This window comes from Macaca nemestrina, chromosome 17 (genome assembly GCF_043159975.1).
Source record: "Macaca nemestrina isolate mMacNem1 chromosome 17, mMacNem.hap1, whole genome shotgun sequence".
In the NCBI taxonomy this organism is placed as follows: Eukaryota; Metazoa; Chordata; class Mammalia; order Primates; family Cercopithecidae; genus Macaca; species Macaca nemestrina.
The window spans coordinates 89,101,202-89,120,119 of NC_092141.1; the positions used below are offsets into that span (position 1 = coordinate 89,101,202).

General features: G+C 48.9%; 2 protein-coding genes across 4 annotated transcripts in view; one reads left to right on the top strand and one right to left on the bottom strand.

Moving 5' to 3' along the window:
• Positions 1–2,348: 2,348 nt before the first annotated feature.
• On the bottom strand, positions 2,349–17,738 carry LOC105469270 (eukaryotic translation initiation factor 4A3). The gene is made up of 12 exons (XM_071081786.1): positions 17,484–17,738; positions 14,909–14,981; positions 12,550–12,616; positions 12,084–12,146; positions 10,807–10,939; positions 10,463–10,543; positions 5,943–6,084; positions 5,049–5,187; positions 4,296–4,411; positions 3,301–3,408; positions 3,077–3,204; positions 2,349–2,583 (listed from the first exon to the last, which is right to left on the bottom strand). Exons 1-12 carry the CDS (start codon positions 17,650–17,652, stop codon positions 2,567–2,569), a joined length of 1,236 nt encoding a protein of 411 aa, XP_070937887.1. The 5' UTR covers positions 17,653–17,738; the 3' UTR covers positions 2,349–2,566.
• The window catches only part of LOC105469273 (caspase recruitment domain family member 14), an 80,129-nt gene continuing 78,563 nt past the window's right edge, over positions 17,353–18,918 (top strand). For 2 of the 3 annotated variants that reach the window (XM_071081782.1, XM_071081783.1), the window contains exon 1: positions 17,836–17,963. The gene's annotated coding sequence lies outside the window, so the exon portion shown is untranslated. Of the gene's footprint in view, positions 17,485–17,835; positions 17,964–18,918 lie in introns of those variants that run through there. The other variant, XM_071081781.1, reaches the window with a different exon arrangement.

Sequence of the window (18,918 nt, forward strand, 5' to 3'; positions counted from 1 at the left end):
CTAGAGCCAGTTTTCCCTCCTGACCAGAGGCCCAAAATACCTACCTAGCAAGGCTCAGCAGACCCCTTGCCTGAACTTAATTCCATTTGGACTCTGGGAGGCTCCTGGCCTCAAACCATCCTGCCCAAGAACCTCCATGAGTTCTCTACCTCTCGTACCCTTCTCTTCCCAGCATCACTGTAAATGTTCCACCCCTTCCCGTACCACGCCCCCTTCCGTGAGCACCTGGCGTCCTTTCCTGGTGCAGGTGGGAGCAATGCTGAACTTCCTGGAGCAGTCCACGTTCCAGACAGCTGCCTGCAGCAGAACCACACACCGTCAAAGGGAAATAGCATTTTCATCACTGACTGCCGAAGGGCCAGGCCGCTCTCCAGAAAGTCTGGAAACTTTGTCAACCTTTAGGATTGGTGGTTTTTAAATTTTGGATCATCACATACCATTTCTGATTTGTCAGCACAGTTTCACATTTTCATGAACATTTGTTCTGTATTTTTCCTTTTAGGATGACCTTTCCTAGATGGTGTGTGGGGTAGCTTAAGCTCCGCCCCCTTCTCCTGCCATCTCCTCCCCAAGGCACCAATGCTGCCTCCTCCGCTGTAACACCGTGTGCTTATTCATCTACAATCATTCTTACTGGCAATGGAGGCCTTCCATCCTCTGTCGTGACTGTGGAAACCTGAGCCACTCCTCGTCTCTAACACAAGCCTGGCAGCAGCTCCTGATGAGACCAGGTGAGCCTCAGTGAGCTCAGGCGCTGGCAGATACGGACATTGAGGCTGGCACTGGTCAGTGCTGTGGTGGGCATCACTCTGCACTGCTGCTGAGCAAATGCCCTGAACACACCTGTATCTGGTTCCTCCTTGCCAGGAACTCATTAAGCTGCCTGGGCTTGTAGTCTCATGCTCCTCCCGCTCGGCCAGCAGTGCCACCTGAGAGCCTTGTTAACCACAGGTTCTCACTCAGCAGAGCCAGCGCAGGGCCCGAGCACTTGCATTTCTAACCAGCTCCTGATGATGCAGCTGGTCTACCAGCCACCAGCTGGCTAGCACGGGTCCAGTCACAGTTTCAGTAGAAGGAAGTTCCATTCATAAACTATACAATTTCAGATGCCTTCAAGTAGAATTACCTGATGAAATTTAAAAATATTTCCAAGCTCACCCTAACCCTGAAATGAAGATTATCATCCCAACCAATTTCGGCAAGGGAGGGGCCAGTTAGTTTTAACGTTTCCATTTCAAGTATTAGAGCGTGATCGGTGGCTCATGCATGTATTCCCAGCACTTTGAGAGGCTGAGGCGGGAGGACTGCTTGAAGTCAGGAGTTTAAGACCAGCCTGGTCAACAGAGGGAGACTCTTGTCTTTAAAAACATTCAAAAAATTAAAAATTGGGCAGCTGTGGTGCTGTGTGCCTATAACGCTACATAATTACTTTAAATATTTGGACAGATAACTTAAATAATACTTTAATAATTTAAATATTTAAACAGATAATTATCTGTTTTGGTTTGTCAACACTGTGGCAAGTCATGCTCTTGCCACTATACTCCTGCCTGGGCGACAGACAGGGAGATCCTGGCTCTCAAAAAAAAAAAAAAAAAAAATTAGAAAAGTGAGGCCAGGCACGGCAGCTCACACCTGTTATCCCAGCACTCTGTAAGGCCAAGATGGAAGAATCACTTAAACCCATGAGTGACAGACCAGCCTAGGCCACAAAGTGAGAGACCCTGTCTCTACAAAAAAGTTAAAAATTAGCCAGGTGTGCTGGCATGCACCTGTGCTCCCAGCTCCTCAGGAGGCTGAGCTGAGAGGATCGCCTGAGCCCAGGAGGTTGTGGCTGCAATGAGTTGTGATGGTGCCACTGCACTCCAGCCTGGGCGGGAGAGCAAAACTCATCAACAATGAAACTCTCTCAAATTAAAAAAAAAGATTAGAAAAGTAAGTGAGATGGGCCGGGTGCGGTGGCTCACGCCTGTAATCTCAGCATTTGGGAGGCCAAGGCGGCTGCATCACGAGGTCAGGAGATTGAGACCATCTGGCTAACATGGTGAAACCCCGTCTCTACTGAAAATACAAAAAAATTAGCCGGGCGTGGTGGCGGGCGCCTGTAGTCCCAGCTACTTGGGAGGCTGAGGCAGGAGAATGACGTGAACCCGGGAGGCGGAGCTTGCAGTGAGCTGAGATCGCGCCACTGCACTCCAGCCTGGGCGACAGAGGGAGACTCCGTCTCAAAAAAAAGGAGACTCCTCAAGAAAAAAAGAAAAATTAGAAAAGTGAGTGAAATGACCCAAGACTACACAGTAAGTTACTAGAGAAGCTGGTGGCATCTTAGAAATATAGAGTTTATGGGAAAAGTTTTAAATTTTTAATGAAAAAGACTTAGAACAATGTATTATTTACATGTAAATAAGAAAAGAGCAGAATCCCCACATCCTCTTCGGAGGGAGACAGGAGGCCGTTTATGAGAAGAGAGTCCATATAAACCCCATTAAATAGAAGCTGGACCTAAATACTTCCAAACAGGAGTACAGAACAGGTGAACAGTCTTCACTCATCCCCTCGATCTGCTTCAGATCAGATCAGCAACTGAAAGTGAAGAAAGAAACAGATTAAAGAACAATACAAAAAAAAAAAAAAAAGAAAATTTGTAACGTAAATTTAACTAAAATCTCACAAGAGACTTCTCAAAACAAAAAACAGGACAGGCATAGTGGCTCACGCCTGTAATCCTGGCACTTTGGGAGGCCAAGGTGGACAGATCACTTGAGGCTAGGAGTTCAAGACCAGCCTGGCCAACATGGTGAAATCCCGTCTCTACTAAAAATACAAAAATTAGCTGGTTATGGTGCACGCATCTGTAATCCCAGCTACTCAGGAGGCTGAGGCAGGAGAATTGCTTGAACCCAGGAGGCAGAGGTTGCAGTGAGCCAAAATCATGCCACTGTACTCCAGCCTGGCTGACAGAGCAAAACTTCGTCTCAAAAAAAAACCACAACAACAAAAAAACAAACTCAAGTGCCCCAAACTAAGAATAGGGAAGTTCTCTCTACAATTCCAGTAGAGCTGGACGATTTCCTACCGTTCATAGGCATCTCATCGATCTGAGTGGAATAGTACTGCTCGATATCTCTGAGGATGCGGATGTCATCGTTCTTCACAAAGTTAATGGCAACCCCCTTCCGGCCGTATCGACCTGATCTCCCGATTCTTCAGGAATAAAACAATATCAGAGTCAGTATCTACAGCAATCAAGATTTAGTAAATGTGTCACAGAAGTGAAGTCAATGAGAGCTTGCATCCTACCTGTGTATGTACAATTCTCTGTTATTGGGGAGATCATAGTTGATGATGAGGGACACCTGAGGGACATCCAACCCCCTGGCCCAGACGTCTGTAGAAATAAGCACTCGGCTGCAAAACAGAAAGTGTGTTTGAGGCGATTAAATTACTCATGCAAGTTTAAGACTGGACTTGCTTCCATTGCTAATTTTGAGGAATCCTGGCTACAAGTTCAAAAGATATGAGATTCCCCCTCACACCAGTCTGTCTGCAAATATGAAGCCTCAGGGACAGCACCAGAAATCCCTGTGCAGAGGGGCTGTTGCTGGATTTAGTTACTTCGGTCATGTGCTCCATCAGATTAAAAAAACAGACATCTTTTACTACACTACCTTTAACTTGTTTCGTTGGTCCTAAACCAATTAATTGGGAAAAATATTTTACTTTTGCCTAGCAACAAATTAAGAACAGTATCTTTGGCTGGGAGTGGCAGCTCATACCTGTAATCCCAGCACTGCCAGAGGCTGAGGTGGACAGATCACCTGAGGTCAGGAGTTCGTGACCAGCCTGGCCAACAAGGTGAAACCCTGTCTCTACTAAAAATGCAAAAAAAAAAAAAAAAAAAAAAGCCATTCCAGCTACTCAGAAGGCTGAGGCACGGGAATCACTTGAAACCAGGAGGCAGAGGTTGCAGTGAGAAGATACCTGACCACTGTGGAATTAAACTAATTGAAACGATGAACAGAAAACCCGTACTTACTGGAAAAGAAGACACACACTTGTAACCAAAGTGCCAACCTGGCTAGTTAAGGCTTGTTATCACCTCAACCGAAGTATTACAGGAGCACAGCGAACGTCTCATTAACTGGAAGGTTTTCTGCTCACCCAGGGCCTCAGCTTTCAGAGCAGGAGCTCGTCATCTCCCCAGCTCTGGGGCCTGCCTCAGGCAGTGCATATGAAGTGCTGAGCACACAGTCTAGCAAACCCTGACCGGCAGAGCCACAGCACAGCGGACCCACCTGGCGCCCGACCGGAACTCCTTCATGATGGACTCCCGCTCTTTCTGGGGCATGTCTCCGTGCATTGAGGACACAGTGAAGTTGGCTTCTCTCATTTTTTCTGTCAGCCAGTCCACCTACAAATCCAATCAGCAGATGCTACTGCAAGTTCGTACACCAAACCAGAGATGTGCATTCGGGATTTTACCCCCATCATTTGCAGAACCAGTATCAATATTCACAAAGTAACTGCTCTTAAAACTCAGGATCATCCTAACTGGATGCACAAACTTTTTCCCAGAAAATGTTGGGGTGCACTCACAAAACCCTCTTACTTCATTTTCTCCACATAATGACTCTATGGGGGAGGGGGCCAGGTGTGCTCATTCTCATTTGAAATTTGAATTCCAGTCTTGTCAGAATGTAGCCCAGTTCCTTTCCTTTCTCAGGAAAGTGGCCGACAGTCCTCAGGTCTGCCTCCACATTATCATCACCTGGGCATCTAAAACTACTCAAGCCTGGGTTCCACCTTCAACGAAATCTGAATCTTTCAGGGTGGCTGGCATCGCTGTTCTGTAAATAAAGTTTTAATGGTCACAGCCATATCTGACCATTTGCATATTGTCTACAGCTGCTTTTGCAAGAGACCACATACCCCGAAAGCTTAAAATATGGACAAACTGGCCCTTCACTGAAAAATCTTGATTTAAGTCATTCAGAGACTCAATCTGCAATTCCCCTTCAAGCACATGGAGGCCATGCAGTACCTCTTACCTTTCTTTTGGTGTTGCAGAAGATGACCGCCTGAGTGATGGTCAGTGTGTCGTAGAGGTCACACAGTGTGTCAAATTTCCACTCTTCCCTCTCCACTGCCACAAAAAATTGCTTGATGCCTTCCAGAGTCAATTCATCACTGAAGGACAAAGACAAATCCTGTTACATCCTCATTCTTCCAGCTTGGACTTGAGGGCGGGCCAAGCCAGGATGCAGGGAGACCCCGGTGGAGAAGGTCACACCGTGGTATCTGGTGCAGACCCAGCGCCCCAGCCCTATCCTCCATCCCGTCAGCACTTCCGTCACACAGGTCTCTATTCTGTATCCTACTGAACATTTCACAATGTGCACCACGTGGAATATGATTCTAAACAAAACACTGGTAAGTAAATACAGTCATCTAATTTTTAAATTTAGAATTATTGGTTCAAACCACAATGAGTATTATAAAAGATGGGTTTTTTTGTTTTGTTTTGTTTTGTTTGTTTGAGACAGGGTCTTGCTCTGTTGCCATGGCTGAAGTGCAGTGGCACGATCACAGCTCACTGCTGCCTCAGCCTCCTGGCCTCAAGCAATCCTCCCACCTCAGCCTCCTGAGTAGCTGGGACTACAGGCATGTGCCACCCTACCTGGCTAATCTTTTATTATTTGTAGAGATAGGGTCTCCCTATGTAGCCCAGCCTATTCGGTTTTTCAAAACAGGAATTTTAAAAGAATTTGCATGCTTTAAATTCCTTTACACTCAGGCAGGAGGATAGCCTGAGGCCCAGATTCTGACACCAGCTTCAGCAACACAGCAACACCCTGGCTATAAAAAGTTTTTGAAATTACGACATAAAATCCTTTATAAATGGGGCCCAGTGTTTTAGTAAACTCGACTAGAGGGGCTCCTACCGTTTCACCAAGATGCGGATTGGGTCGGTCATGAACTTGTTGGTCATCTCCAGAATCTCGTGTGGCAGTGTGGCACTGATGAGCACCACCTGTGTGGCTGGAGGCAGGTACCTGTACACGTCATAGATCTGCTCTTTGAAACCTGGGACAGGGCGCAAGACAGGTGAGGGATGCTTAGGGCGGCACGCCCAGCGTTCCCACTGGGTGAGAGGCAGAGTGGGGATAAGGTACAGTTGACAGGATCTCACTTTTACAGAACCAGGCCACATCCACGCGTTCTCTCCGTCCCTACTCCCCGCCCCCCCGGAGTGTTATCTGGTTGAGGGAATCTGGTTTTCCTCTGGTGCTTCTTCAATCTGAAGTGCTCTAGGGATCAAGAAACCCACCCCGAGAGTCCTAGACGCCAAATAAAAAGCAATAGAGAGGCTGGCCTGAGTCACCCACAATCTCAGATGCCTGCGGCGCAGTCCCGACTCACTTCCACCTGCCACTGTCCTGTGAGATTGGCATCCACTGGGCCCAGACCTGCCACATTTTAAAGAGAACCCAGACATCTTGTTACAGAAAATCTCCCAGTGAAAAATGCTGCCCACTTATTCACATTATTTAACATGGCACAGGCGGAATCAACACGGGAGCCAGCACACATGCACCCTCCGCCAGGCCTGGGCAGAGCTGGGCAAAGGAGAAGGGAGCCAGGAGCAGGCAGGGGCCCAGCCTCCTCACCACAGGGCCAGTTAATGAACTGGAGGCTCTGACTCCATAAATCATATGTGGCCAGAGAATCTGCATTTCTACAAGTCCCCAGGTGACAAGGATGCTCCCGGCCTGTGCCCCTCACTGTGAGGACCTCTGCCCTAAGTGCCACAAGCACAAAGAGCCACCCACAACCCAGGGCTTCCTCAGCCACCACAGAAACTGAGTGTGGTCACCGAACCTTTAACCTCAACGAGGAGCAGGGGGTCCAATAAAGGGCCCCAGAAGGAGGAGGGGAGGGATGTGAGGTGTTCAGAGCACAGGCCCCCCAAAGAACTGCTGGAACCAGAGGCCCGAGACGTGGCTGAGAGGATGCCCACGGGGTACCGCTGGTGAGTGCTGAGAACAAAGCACTTCCTCACCACCCACCTGATACCCTTATGAAGACCCTGGGGGGCCTGCCACAGACCCTCACAGTGAATTCGAGGTGACACATCACCATGCATTTCCCAATCACTATTCTAAGAGAAGAATTGCTATCACCTAGAGGTCCTCACTTCAAAACACCTATGAAAATCCAAGAAAGTGTACATCCGAATCCTACCAATTTATCTTTGTGTGCATGTGTGTGTGTGTGTTTTTTTTTTTTTTTTTTTGAGACTGAGTCTGGCTCTGTTGCCCAGGCTGGAGTGCAGTGGCCGGATCTCAGCTCACTGCAAGCTCCGCCTCCCGGGTTTACGCCATTCTCCTGCCTCAGCCTCCGGAGTAGCTGGGACCACAGGCGCCCACCACCTCACCTGGCTAGTTTTTTGTATTTTTTTTTTTTAGTAGAGACGGGGTTTCACCGTGTTAGCCAGGATGGTCTCGATCTCCTGACCTTGTGATCCGCCCGTCTCAGCCTCCCAAAGTGCTGGGATTACAGGCTTGAGCCACCGTGCCCGGCTTTTTTTTTTTTGAGATAGAGTCTTGCTCTATTGCCCAGGCTGCAGTGCAGTGGGGCGATCTTGGCTCACTGCACCTCCACCTCCCGGGTTCCAGCAATTCTCCTGGCTCAGTCTTCCGGGTAGCTGGGATTATGGGCACACATTACTACCCACCACCACACACACCTGGCTTATTTTTGTATTTTTTTTTTTTTTTGAGACGGAGTCTCGCTCTGTCGCCCAGGCTGGAGTGCAGTGGCGCTATCTCGGCTCACTGCAAGCTCCGCCTCCCGGGTTTACGCCATTCTCCTGCCTCAGCCTCCCGAGTAGCTGGGACTACAGGCGCCCGCCACCTCGCCCGGCTAATTTTTTTGTATTTTTAGTAGAGACGGGGTTTCATTGTGTTAGCCAGGATGGTCTCGATCTCCTGACCTCGTGATCCGCCCGTCTCGGCCTCCCAAAGTGCTGGGATTACAGGTGTGAGCCACTGTGCCCACCCTCCAATTTATCTTAAAGAATGAAAATAGCCTACACAACCAAGAAATATATTATGGAACATCCCTCCAACAGAATACCTTATTGCCATTAAACAGGCCACAGAACACTTATCATGGACAGATGCATTTTTTAAAAAGCAGATTATCAAACCGAATACACGTGATTCCACGTCTATTAACTAAAGTTATGTACAGAAAGTCTGGAAACATATTGTTTTAGGAAAAACCCCCAAATTAGGATTTTCCTCTGCTCTCACACCAACACAATCCTCAACACAGGAGATGACGTCTGTGAGTGACTGGGGAATGGGGCTTTTCCTGCCCACCAAGCAGGAGACAGGAGTGCAGTGCCCTCCAGTGAACTCTGAGACTCCCCACCTGGAGCTGCTGCATAGATGCATAGTGTATATATGTATATGTATCATAATACCACGCACATATTTTGCAATATTTTTTAAGATAGGCTTGTTCTGTCACCCAGGATGGCACAATCACCGCTCACGGTGGCCTCCAACTCCTGGGCTCAAGTGATCCTCCCGCCTCAGCCACCCAAGTACCTGGGACTGGCCCATGCCACCACACTCTGCTAATTTTTAATTTTTAATTTTTTAGTAGAGAGTACGTCTCTCTCTGTTGCCCAGACTGGTCCTGAACACCTGGTCTCAATGGTACTCCCGTCTTGGCTTCCCAAGGTGTCTGGATTATAAGTGTGAGCCACCAAGCTCAGCCTTATTTTGTGATTTTTATTCATTTTTTATAACTATGTATCCTCAATAAACATGTATTTGCATATATTACAAAAGAACATGAAAGGCATTTGTAGGAAGTCCGGGCCCTGCTGGTGTTGCCCTCCACTGCTCCATAACCCCCGTGGGCCATGTCCTTCCCGGAGCGGCGCCCCCTTCCCTCCTTGCTCCTCTGAACTCATTTCTCTAGCCACTCAGCTTGCAGTCTCACAGCTCTGCCTGGGTTTACTTCTGGGTCTTTAGCCCCCAGCCCAGGATTAAAGGCCTCGATGACGAAGTCACCGGCACCTGCACTCCGCTACTCCACAGCCGCTCTGGGCAGCCACTGCCCCAGTGGGCCGCGCGCTCCTGACTCTAGGCTCTCTGACAATGGACATCCTGACAGATGGCCTTGACCTTGGCCCATGAGTTTGTCTGTCTTGAATGGGCCTATGAGTTATGTCCACGTTTCTTCCAACTTTGATAAAAGCTCCTCCACCCTCAAGTGTCCTTTCTCTCTGCTTCCCCTCGGCCAAGCCTTCTGTCAACCACACCACACGCTCCTTCTCCATCCTCCCATCACCACATCAGGCCTCCACGGAGGAGCCTGGAGTTGGCTCTGAGCACTCAACAGAAACTGTCTCAGAGGATCCCTAGGAGGCTCTAGGACCCCCTTCCAGTGCTGACCCGCCCACCCACCCCTGCCAGGCCCCTGGTGGCTGCTGACCCTGTGTCCTCCCTGGGCTCTGTCCCACCTCTCCATGAGACATACTCTGTGCTTCCTAGGTCCCCCTGCCCCAGTCTCCCAGCTGTCTGCTCTTCCACTTGGCCCACATGTTCCCGGGGTTCATGGACCCCACTGCCTGGCTCTACCCAGGGGGCTGTCGACACGCAGCCGAGGCCAGACCCTTCCAAGCATGTGACAGACTAAGGGTGTACCAAGGCACCTAAAAGCTAAGACATGTCAAGTCTGAAGTAACTATGCCACCTGACTCCCAGATCCGCCCTCACCTGCCATCTGCCTTACCACCCGTGTGCCAGCCTAGCGACATGCCTGGGACCCTCCTGAGTTAGGAAGGCTGCCTAGGGGTTGGTGGGGGTGGCAGAGGGGCCAGCCACCAGCCCTCAACCTTCCCTCAAACCTTCCCTTCCTTCAATCCGACCCCTGCTTTGGATCCCCACTGCCACGTGGGTGAGGCCACCACCTCACCTGGATCAATGCCGCTGCATAAAACTGTGGGTCAAACAGGCCTTCTCACTGCAGCCCTGGATATGCAGCTCAGGGTTCATCTCTTGCACTTCCCTCCCGCCCCATCCAGTTCAAGCCATGGTGAGCCACTTCCCTGAAGATGTGTGCACACATCTTTAGCCACAACTACCCAGAAGGCTGAGGCAGGAGGACTGCTTGAGCCCAGGAGGCAAAAGCTATAGTAAGCCATGATCATGCCACTGTGCTCACTCCAGCCTGGGCAACAGAGCAAGACCCTGCCTCAAAAAATGAATAAATAAAATCAAGGTAGGAATTTCTGTTCATAATTGCCACCAAGGCACAACTATTTTTCCACAATGAAAACACTACTCACATTCAGAACATTCATTGGCTATCTGTTTGTTTTACACTGTGAAAATTTAAGAACTAAGAATTACGTCAGTAGAAAAGTAATTCTTGTTACTCATACCTTTATTCAACATTTCATCAGCTTCATCCAAAACCAACATTTTGATAGCACGTGTCCTTAAGCTTCTGCGACGAATCATATCTATGACATGAGATTTTGAAATAATTACGACAAATCATATCTATAACATGAGATTTTGAAATAATCACACCTGAGGCTCCCAGGAAAGAGCTCATCATTCCAGCTGGTCTCAGTGTTCCAGAGACCTTCCCTCTACCTCCCGCAAGTGATCCAGGTGCAAAAGTCTACCATGCAGCCCACCAAATTGAAAGCCGTCCTGTACCGTTTAAGTGCGTCTTACAAATACTACTGGCAGTACCATTTTTAGTGACAAAAGTGCTTACCAAAAACACGCCCTGGAGTGCCCGCGACAACATGCTGTCCATAATCCAGCTTCCTGATGTCCTCCCCAACATTGGTGCCTCCAATGCAGGCATGGCACTGGACATTCATGTAGTCGCCGAGAGCGAGCAGCCCCTAAATCAAAGCACAGGTTCACGTCCAGGGTGGGAAAGGGAAACATCCGTGGTTTCCAAAAAGAAAGATTGTTTCTACTCCAAGATGATCACCGATTATTATTTATGCCATTATTATCTTGAAAACACAAAATTCACCTGCTCTTTTCTCTGACAAAATCAAGGTAATTTTGCTGGTTTCTTTTTTTTTTTTTTTGAGACGGAGTCTTGCTCTGTCGTCCGAGCTGGAGTGCAGTGGTGTGATCTCGGCTCACTGCAAGCTCCACCTCCCAGGTTCACACCATTCTCCCACCTCAGCCTCCCTAGTAGCTGGGACTACAGGCGCCCACCAGCACACCTGGCTAATTTTGTTTTTGTATTTTTAGTAGAGATGGGGTTTCACAGTGTTAGCCAGGATGGTCTCGATCTCCTGACCTCGTGATCCGCCTGCCTCAGCCTCCCAAAGTGCTGGGATTACAGGCATGAGCCACTGCGCCCGGCCTGCTGGTTTCTTATTACAAAAATTATACCATTAACAGAAAACAACATATAAAATTCATAATCCCATCCACCAAAGAAACCAACATTAACATCTTAATATACATCTTTTTAAATATACATCTTTATATTATGTAAGTATAAAATGGGTACAATTTATTTTTTTGAGACGGAGTTTCACTCTTGTTGCCAGGCTGGAGTACAGTGGCGCAATCTCAGCTCACTGCAACCTCTGCCTCCCGGGTTCAAGTGATTCTCCTGCTCAGCCTCCCGAGTAGCTGGGATTATAGGCACCTGCCACCACGCCCAGCTAATTTTTTATATTTTTAGTAGAGACAGGGTTTTACCATGTTGACCAGGCTGGTCTCAAACTCCTGACCTCAGGTGATCCACCCACCTTGGCCTAATTTATTTTTATTAAAATTTTTTGCTGAAAAATCTACATTCCTAAGGCTGTAAAAAACTACTGAGAGCACACAAGCCACACCAAAAATGACTTAATACAAACCAGCAATTTATATAATGATTCATGGCAAAATGTTAATCAGGAAGAAAATTTTGAGGTATCAGAAAACAGGATTGGATTAAATAAATAAGTCAAGTGTTTCACAGCTAAATCACAAAAGCAGTACTTGCAAATCGGACACCGCTATCTTTAGCCATCTCACCTTCTGAATCTGCACAGCTAACTCTCTCGTGGGAGCCAAGATCAAAGCTTGAGTTTCACGAACCTGGTGAAATAATTTATCAGAAAATAGAGAATTCTCAGTATTATCAAGGTGGATTGTAGTAATTCACACTGAGATCTATATGAGAAATAGTATCTCATATTAATCATACTTCTCATCTCTTACAGAGGTTAGCAAATCTTAATGTCGTTTAAATTGCAAATCCAGCAATAACTTAATGTGTCAGGATCCTTGTTTGCAGACAAGAACTTCCTCTAGTTAAATAAAGAATCATGACAGAATATTAGTGCAAATATTAGTGTACAACTAAGACTCTGTAAAAATTTGCTGAGTCAATACATACTAGAAAATTTTTAATTGTACTTTTTGAACACTGTAGTTACAGAAGAAAAAGCAGTTATTTCCTAGAATTACAGAACAGTCTGTTTTAAGAATGACAAATTACCTGAATATCCAAACACTGGAGGACTGAGATACTGAAGGTGGCTGTTTTGCCTGTGCCGGACTGAGACCTATTGAAGGAAATAAGAGCAGTGGGATTAGAGGGAGGACAGGCCATGTCACAGCTGCACTCCAAGGCCTGGGCTCCAGAGGCACTTGTGTACCTTATTCCAAGAAGCCCCCGTACCCAATAACATCTTAACTGCGAGGAGGCGGGACTCGGGCCCAGTGTCACAGCTTGTTAAGTGTCCATGAGGAGAGTAGATATGGCTTCTGCATGGGGGGCAATGGAGCCACAGACTCTGTCACTTCAAGAGGTGTTTCATAGGTGTCAGAAAAAGGAGGACTCCCCTTTATCTAAATACAACTCTTTTCCTTCTAGGATTTTGGACTAACTCTCTCCTCCAAAGAAATTTTTGTGTAAATGAGTTTTTTGAAATTAGGCAAACGAGGAATAAAGCTATTAAAAGAGGATTTGTGGTGCTAGGAGATAAGACTACATACAGGTTTTCATTCATAGTTCCTAGCTCACAGCTCCCATAGCCCTTGTTACAGTCTTACTAAATTGATGGGTTGGTTAGGCCTCAGGAAACAATCTCTCTGACCTGCTCTCCTTTCGCCTGCTCCACAGCGGGGCTCTCATCTTCCCTGCCTTTCAGATTTTAAGTCATAAAGACCCTCCTTTCACGGCATGGTGGCTCAGGCCTGTATTCCCAACACTCCGGGACGCAGAGGCAGGACTGACTGAAGCCAGGAATTCGAGACCAGCCTGGGCAATACAGGAAGAGACCCCATCTCTAAACAAACCAAAAAACCAACCAGGAATGGCAGCACATTCAGGCGGTCCCAGCTACCTGGGAGGTTGAGGTGGGACGATTCCTTAATCCTTGGAGTTAGAGGCTGCAGTGAGCTATGACCGCACCACTGCATTCCCCCCTGGTGACAAAGTGAGGCCCCATATCTTAACACAAAAAGTGTTTAGGCCGGGCACAGTGGCTCACGCCTGTAATCCCAAGGCTTTGGGAAGCCAAGGCAGGGAGACTGCCAGGAGTTTGAGAGCAGCCTGGGCAACACAAGGAAACCCTGTCTCTACAGAAAATAAAAAACATAAATGATGATGTGTGCCTCTAGTCCCAGCTACCTGGGAGGCCGAGGTAGGAGAATCACTTGAGTCTGGGAGGTTGAGGCTGCTGTGAGCTGTAATCACACAACTGCACTCCAGCCTGGGAGACAGAGTAAGACCCTGTCTCAAAAAAAATAAAAAATTTAAATTAAAAAAAATTTTTTTTAAAAGCATTATGGTATTATCCTAGAAAAGCTCCTGCCCTATTCCCTGGGCGGGGGAAAGAATGCTGACCTCATGGAATTTTCCATAGAAACCCAAGAGGACCAAGTTCGAAGAGCTTCTGGATGGCTGAACACAGACAGTGGAACACAAGGAGGTTCTGGGAGGCTGCACCCCCGCCCCCATATCTGTATCCTTTGCAGCACCCTTTATAATAAACCACTAAATGTGTTTCCCTGAGTTCTCTGAGCTGCTGTTCCAGCAAATTAATCCAACCTAAAGAGGGGATCATGGGAACCCCAACTCGAAGCTGCTTGGTCAGAAGTTCTAGACATCCAAACTTATAATTGATGCCTGAAAAGAGGGTAGTTGAGGGGACTGAGCCCTCAACCTGTGGGATATGGCCTGTCTCCAGGCAGATGGTATGAGCTGAACTGGAGGACACCCAGCTGGAAAACCCCCACACAAGTCGTCTTCTGTGCTGATGACTGTGGTGGTGGTGTGAGAGCAGAGGAAAAGCAGTCTGTTTTTCCGAAATTGTGTTATATACAACTCCACCTGCCAGCAAACCACCAAGCAAAGCTGGCTAAGAAAATGAAAGCCTTGGCCGGGCACAGTAACTCACGCCTGTAATCCCAGCACTTTAGGAGGCCAAGGAGGGTGGATCACCTGAGGTCGGGAGTTTGAGACTGGCCTGACCAACATGGTGAAACCCCATCTCTACTAAAAATACGAAAAGAAGCCGGGCATGGTGGCGGGCGCCTGTAATCCCAGCTACTTGGGAGGGTGAGGCAGGAGAATCGCTTGAAACAGAGAGGCAAAGGTTGCAGTGAGCCGAGATGGTGCCACTGCGCTCCAGCCTGGGCGACAGAGCGAGACTCCATCTCAAAAAGAAAATGAAAGCTTTCTATAGTAGAGAACAGAAATTTAAAAATTATTAAACCCTGTGGCTAAAGTCAGGGCACGTGTTGGTACTGAGTGTGTAGAAGCTGAGGGAAACAGTCATCCCAGAGCATCTAACTGCACTGCGCTGCCCAAATTTGCATCCAGCCCCGCGCCGCACCCCAGGACAACTTACTGCGCGATGACATCTCTCCCTTTGATGATCTGCTTGATTGCTCGTTGCTGGATTGCTGATGGTTTTTCAAAACCTGCAAATAAAAACAAAAAAATAGCTCTCGCTACAATGACAGCACAGAAACCCTGTACTGTGAGCTCCTCAGGGGCAGACATGGTTTGCTGTTTGAACCTGTCCTCCCGCCTAACCCAGTGTTCAACATAGCAAGCTCTCAAAACCCAGGGGCTCAATGAATCGGACTAAGTGGATTTCTAAACTAACATGAGATATTATTTGTAAAGACAAATCTCTATTTTAAAAACACCACCAAATTGTAGAATACAGAAAAATAATAATGATAATCTTCTGGGTGTGCAGCATCGGGAAGTATAAGTGCCAAAATGTTCCTGGCAGTTACTGCAGTAGAGGGGTGAAAAGCAGCTAACTTTTTACTCTAATTACTTCCTTAGGTTTGACTGGATTACAAACAACCTATACTACTTTTTAAATTAAAAACAAAAACAAAAAAAAACAGGAGAGTCACTGTAGCCATTCTTCTCTCCTGCTAGCTAGCATTAAGTCTGTGTGTTGCTGACAGGTCTACAACTCTATTTAACCTGCTTGGGTCACACTGTGGGGTGTCCTACGCTGTTCTCCTGTCTGGATGCAGCTCACTACCTACCATACCATCTCTCCTGCAAAGCAACCACTGCACCAAAGGGGGAGGCTCTTTTGAAGAAGAACCATGTGTTTTTCAAGTAAGTAAATAAAACTTTATGTACAAAACTCTAGTTCAGTTATTTTTTGGTAGTCTCTTAAATGTAGCTCTGTTCAGTTCTGGGGCATAGCGAAAAATGAGAAACAAAAGAAAATGTAGCACAATTTCCCATCTTAACACAAAAGCAAATATAGCAGATGATTTAAACTCTTCACGAAGAGCAAGCACATGGATGGGAAACTAACAACAGTGTCTTAGGGCAGGGACCACCTGAGTGCCAGGAAACCAGGTGGGGCTGTCAGCCTCGCTGGAAGGCTGGCTGAGATGCTTTCTCACCACCCATCCTCAGCACCTTCGCCTCACTTTGTCCAAACTGCTGTGGCATCAAGAATTACAGGATAAGACCAGGTGGGGTGGCTCACACCTGTAATCCCATCACTTTGGGAGGCTGAGGCTGGCAGACCACTGAGGTCAGGAGTTCAAGACCAGCCTGGGCAAGATGGCAAAATCCCATCCCTACTAAAAATACAAAAACTAGTAGGGCATGGTGGTCGGCTACTTGGGAGGCTGAGGCAAAGGAATCGCTTGAGCCCCAGAGGCAGAAGTTGCAGTGAGCCGAGATCATGCCACTACAGTCCAGCCTTGGTGACAGAGCAGGACTGTCAGAAAGAAAGAAAAGAGAACTACAGGATAAAAAATGTCCCTGTCCCAAGCATTAAACACAGGCCATTTACCCCAGATGCTGGCCATTCCCATCTATGTGCCCAACCCAACCTCTTCTCCAGGCTCTCTCTCAACTTCCACAGATCTTTCAAACATACCAAGAGACAACTCCTGATTCTGACTCTCTGGAGTGCTGCCTACCTAGCCAAATGTTTGCAGCATCAACCACTGGTTACTCAAAACACTAACCCTCCTCCTTCTGTCACTCACAGTCAATCCATCAGCCAATGCTGTCAGTTCCCTGGCACTCCATCTCCAAGGCAGCACAATCCTCTCTTCCCTGAACTGGAGCAAAAGCTTCCCAACTCTTCTGTTTCCTCTCCTGCCCTGCCTCGCCTCACCTGAAATTCACAGACACCCAGAAGAATCTTTAAAGCTGTAAATGTGATCGTGTCACATAGCTACTTACTACATTCCAGTGGCTTCCCACTAGATTTCCAAATGAAATTCAAATTATTCGTCACCCCTACACGTCTTTGCTAAATCTGGCCCCTGACTAGCTCTCCAAAATCCCACCACAGGGGACTTCTTTCAGTTCCTGGAATGCAGCTGGCTAAGGGCTGCAAAGCCCTGGCACCAGCTGTTCCTTCTGCCCCAACTGCTCTTCCCTCCTCTCCTAAAAGTCTCCTTCATCCATACCTCTGCTCAAATGGCACCCCCTCCTGCGAACCCCCTTACCTCTCTGCTTTACTAATTATCTCCTCCTTCCCAGGCCCACTCTATTCAATTACCTAGCTTCGGGTTCTTCCCAGCAACAACCACTGCCTGGGCAATCTGACCGCATGCTGTCCCCCCAAAGGAAATTCAAAACCCGTAAAGGCGCAAACCCATCTGGTTTACCGCCAAAACCCCAGTAACTAGAAAAGTTAGTAGGTACAAAACAGTTATCTGCTGAATGAACGACTCCGAGGTGCCTCGAAGCGGCTGTAGCCCCCGACGGACCCAGCGCCGAGCTCTGCACAGGGGACACACAGCGAACGCGCCGACACAGCCAGGCGTGAGGGCAGGGGTGGGGGTGGGGGTCGCACGTCACTGGCCCCCGAGCCTCGACCCTGACCACGACCTCCGGAGTGCAGGGCCGGCCCGGGAGTCACCAGTCGGGCTCTCAGTCCCCGGCTCGCCGCCAGCTGGCCCCCGCGGCCCGCGCCCACTCACCGTAAGCGTAGATGCCCCGCAGTAGGTCCTCCCGCAGGCCCATGGTGTCGAACGTGGGGGTCACATCCACCTCCTCGCTGGTCTCGAATTCCACTTTGGTCATGTCTTCCTCTTTGAGCAGACGCTTTCGCGCCGAGCCCGAGGTCGCCATCGTGGCCGTGGTCGCCATGATTTAGAGTCCGCGGAAGAGCACAGCGCGCGCCACAGCGTAAACCACCTCCCGACTCCTCTCGCTGCCGGGGCCGAGAACTGACGCCTTAGCGTGAGAAAGCGTAAGACGTGCGTACGTGCGTATGTGCGTGCGTATGTGCGTGCGTACGTGCGCGCGAGGCGACCCCGCCTCTGGGGCGCGGCACTCTTCGTCACTTGAAAGGGAACTGGGCGTTTGCCGCAGGAAAAAGTAAGGTGTTTCTGCTCTCGCGCCATATGCAGTTCTCGCGGGATCTCGTTGAGGGCGGGGCACCCGGTTCCTTATAAAAGGTACGGAAGCGGGTGGATTTCCAGAGTTGGTGGCGTTTTGTGGCGGTTGCGGGAGTTTGGGACGCTAAGGCTCTTTGAGCGGCGTGCGGCCCTGAATCCGCTGACAACAGGCTGGGGGCCGCCAGGGGCCTCCAGTCCGGGTGGCGTCGCCACGTAGCCCCGCCTCGAATGAAGAGGACGAACACGGGTCCTCTCTCGGACCCGCATTGGGTCGACTGCGTCGCGGACCCGTAGTGGGGGCGCCCAGCTCGCCGGGGAGATTCGGGTGGAAACCCTCACGGCCCCCGGTGGTGGGCGCCGGCGCGGCGCTGGGCTCGGGCGGGTCTGCGCTGGGGAGGGCCAGGGCCTCTAATGCCGGTGTCTTTCTTTGGGGACGCGCCTGTGTGTGTTTTCGCCGTTTGCCTGGTCAGTTGGAGACAGGGTCTCTCTTTGTCGCCCAGGCTGGAGTGCGGCGGTGGGATCAGGGCTCACTGTTGCCTCCGCCTCTGGAGTAGCTGGGACCTCAGGCGCGCGCCATGATGTCCGACTAATTTTTTTAAATTTTTTGTAGAGACGGTGTTGGGGGAAGGGTGGGGGTTAGGGTTGTCCAAGCTGGTCTTGAACTCCTGAGCCTCAGGTGATCCGCCCGCCCTGGCCTCCCAAGGTGCTGGGATTACAGACATGAGCCACTGTGCCCGGCAAGCAGCTGTTATAAAGTAAAATACACGCAGAGCCTGCAGTTTACTCTTAATGAAAGCCTCCTGTCTAGACGGTGTTAATAATGCGTGTCCTGCAGCAAAGATAACCCAGACGGGATCATGTAATTGCCCAGCAGAACGGTAACCAGTTGTGCATCTTAACCTGCTTTTAGTTCATTTGTTTTGAGACAGAGTCTGGCTCTGTCGCCCAGGTTGGAGTGCTATGGCACGATCTCCGTTCACTGCAGCTTCCACCTCCCAAGCCCAGGCGATCCTCC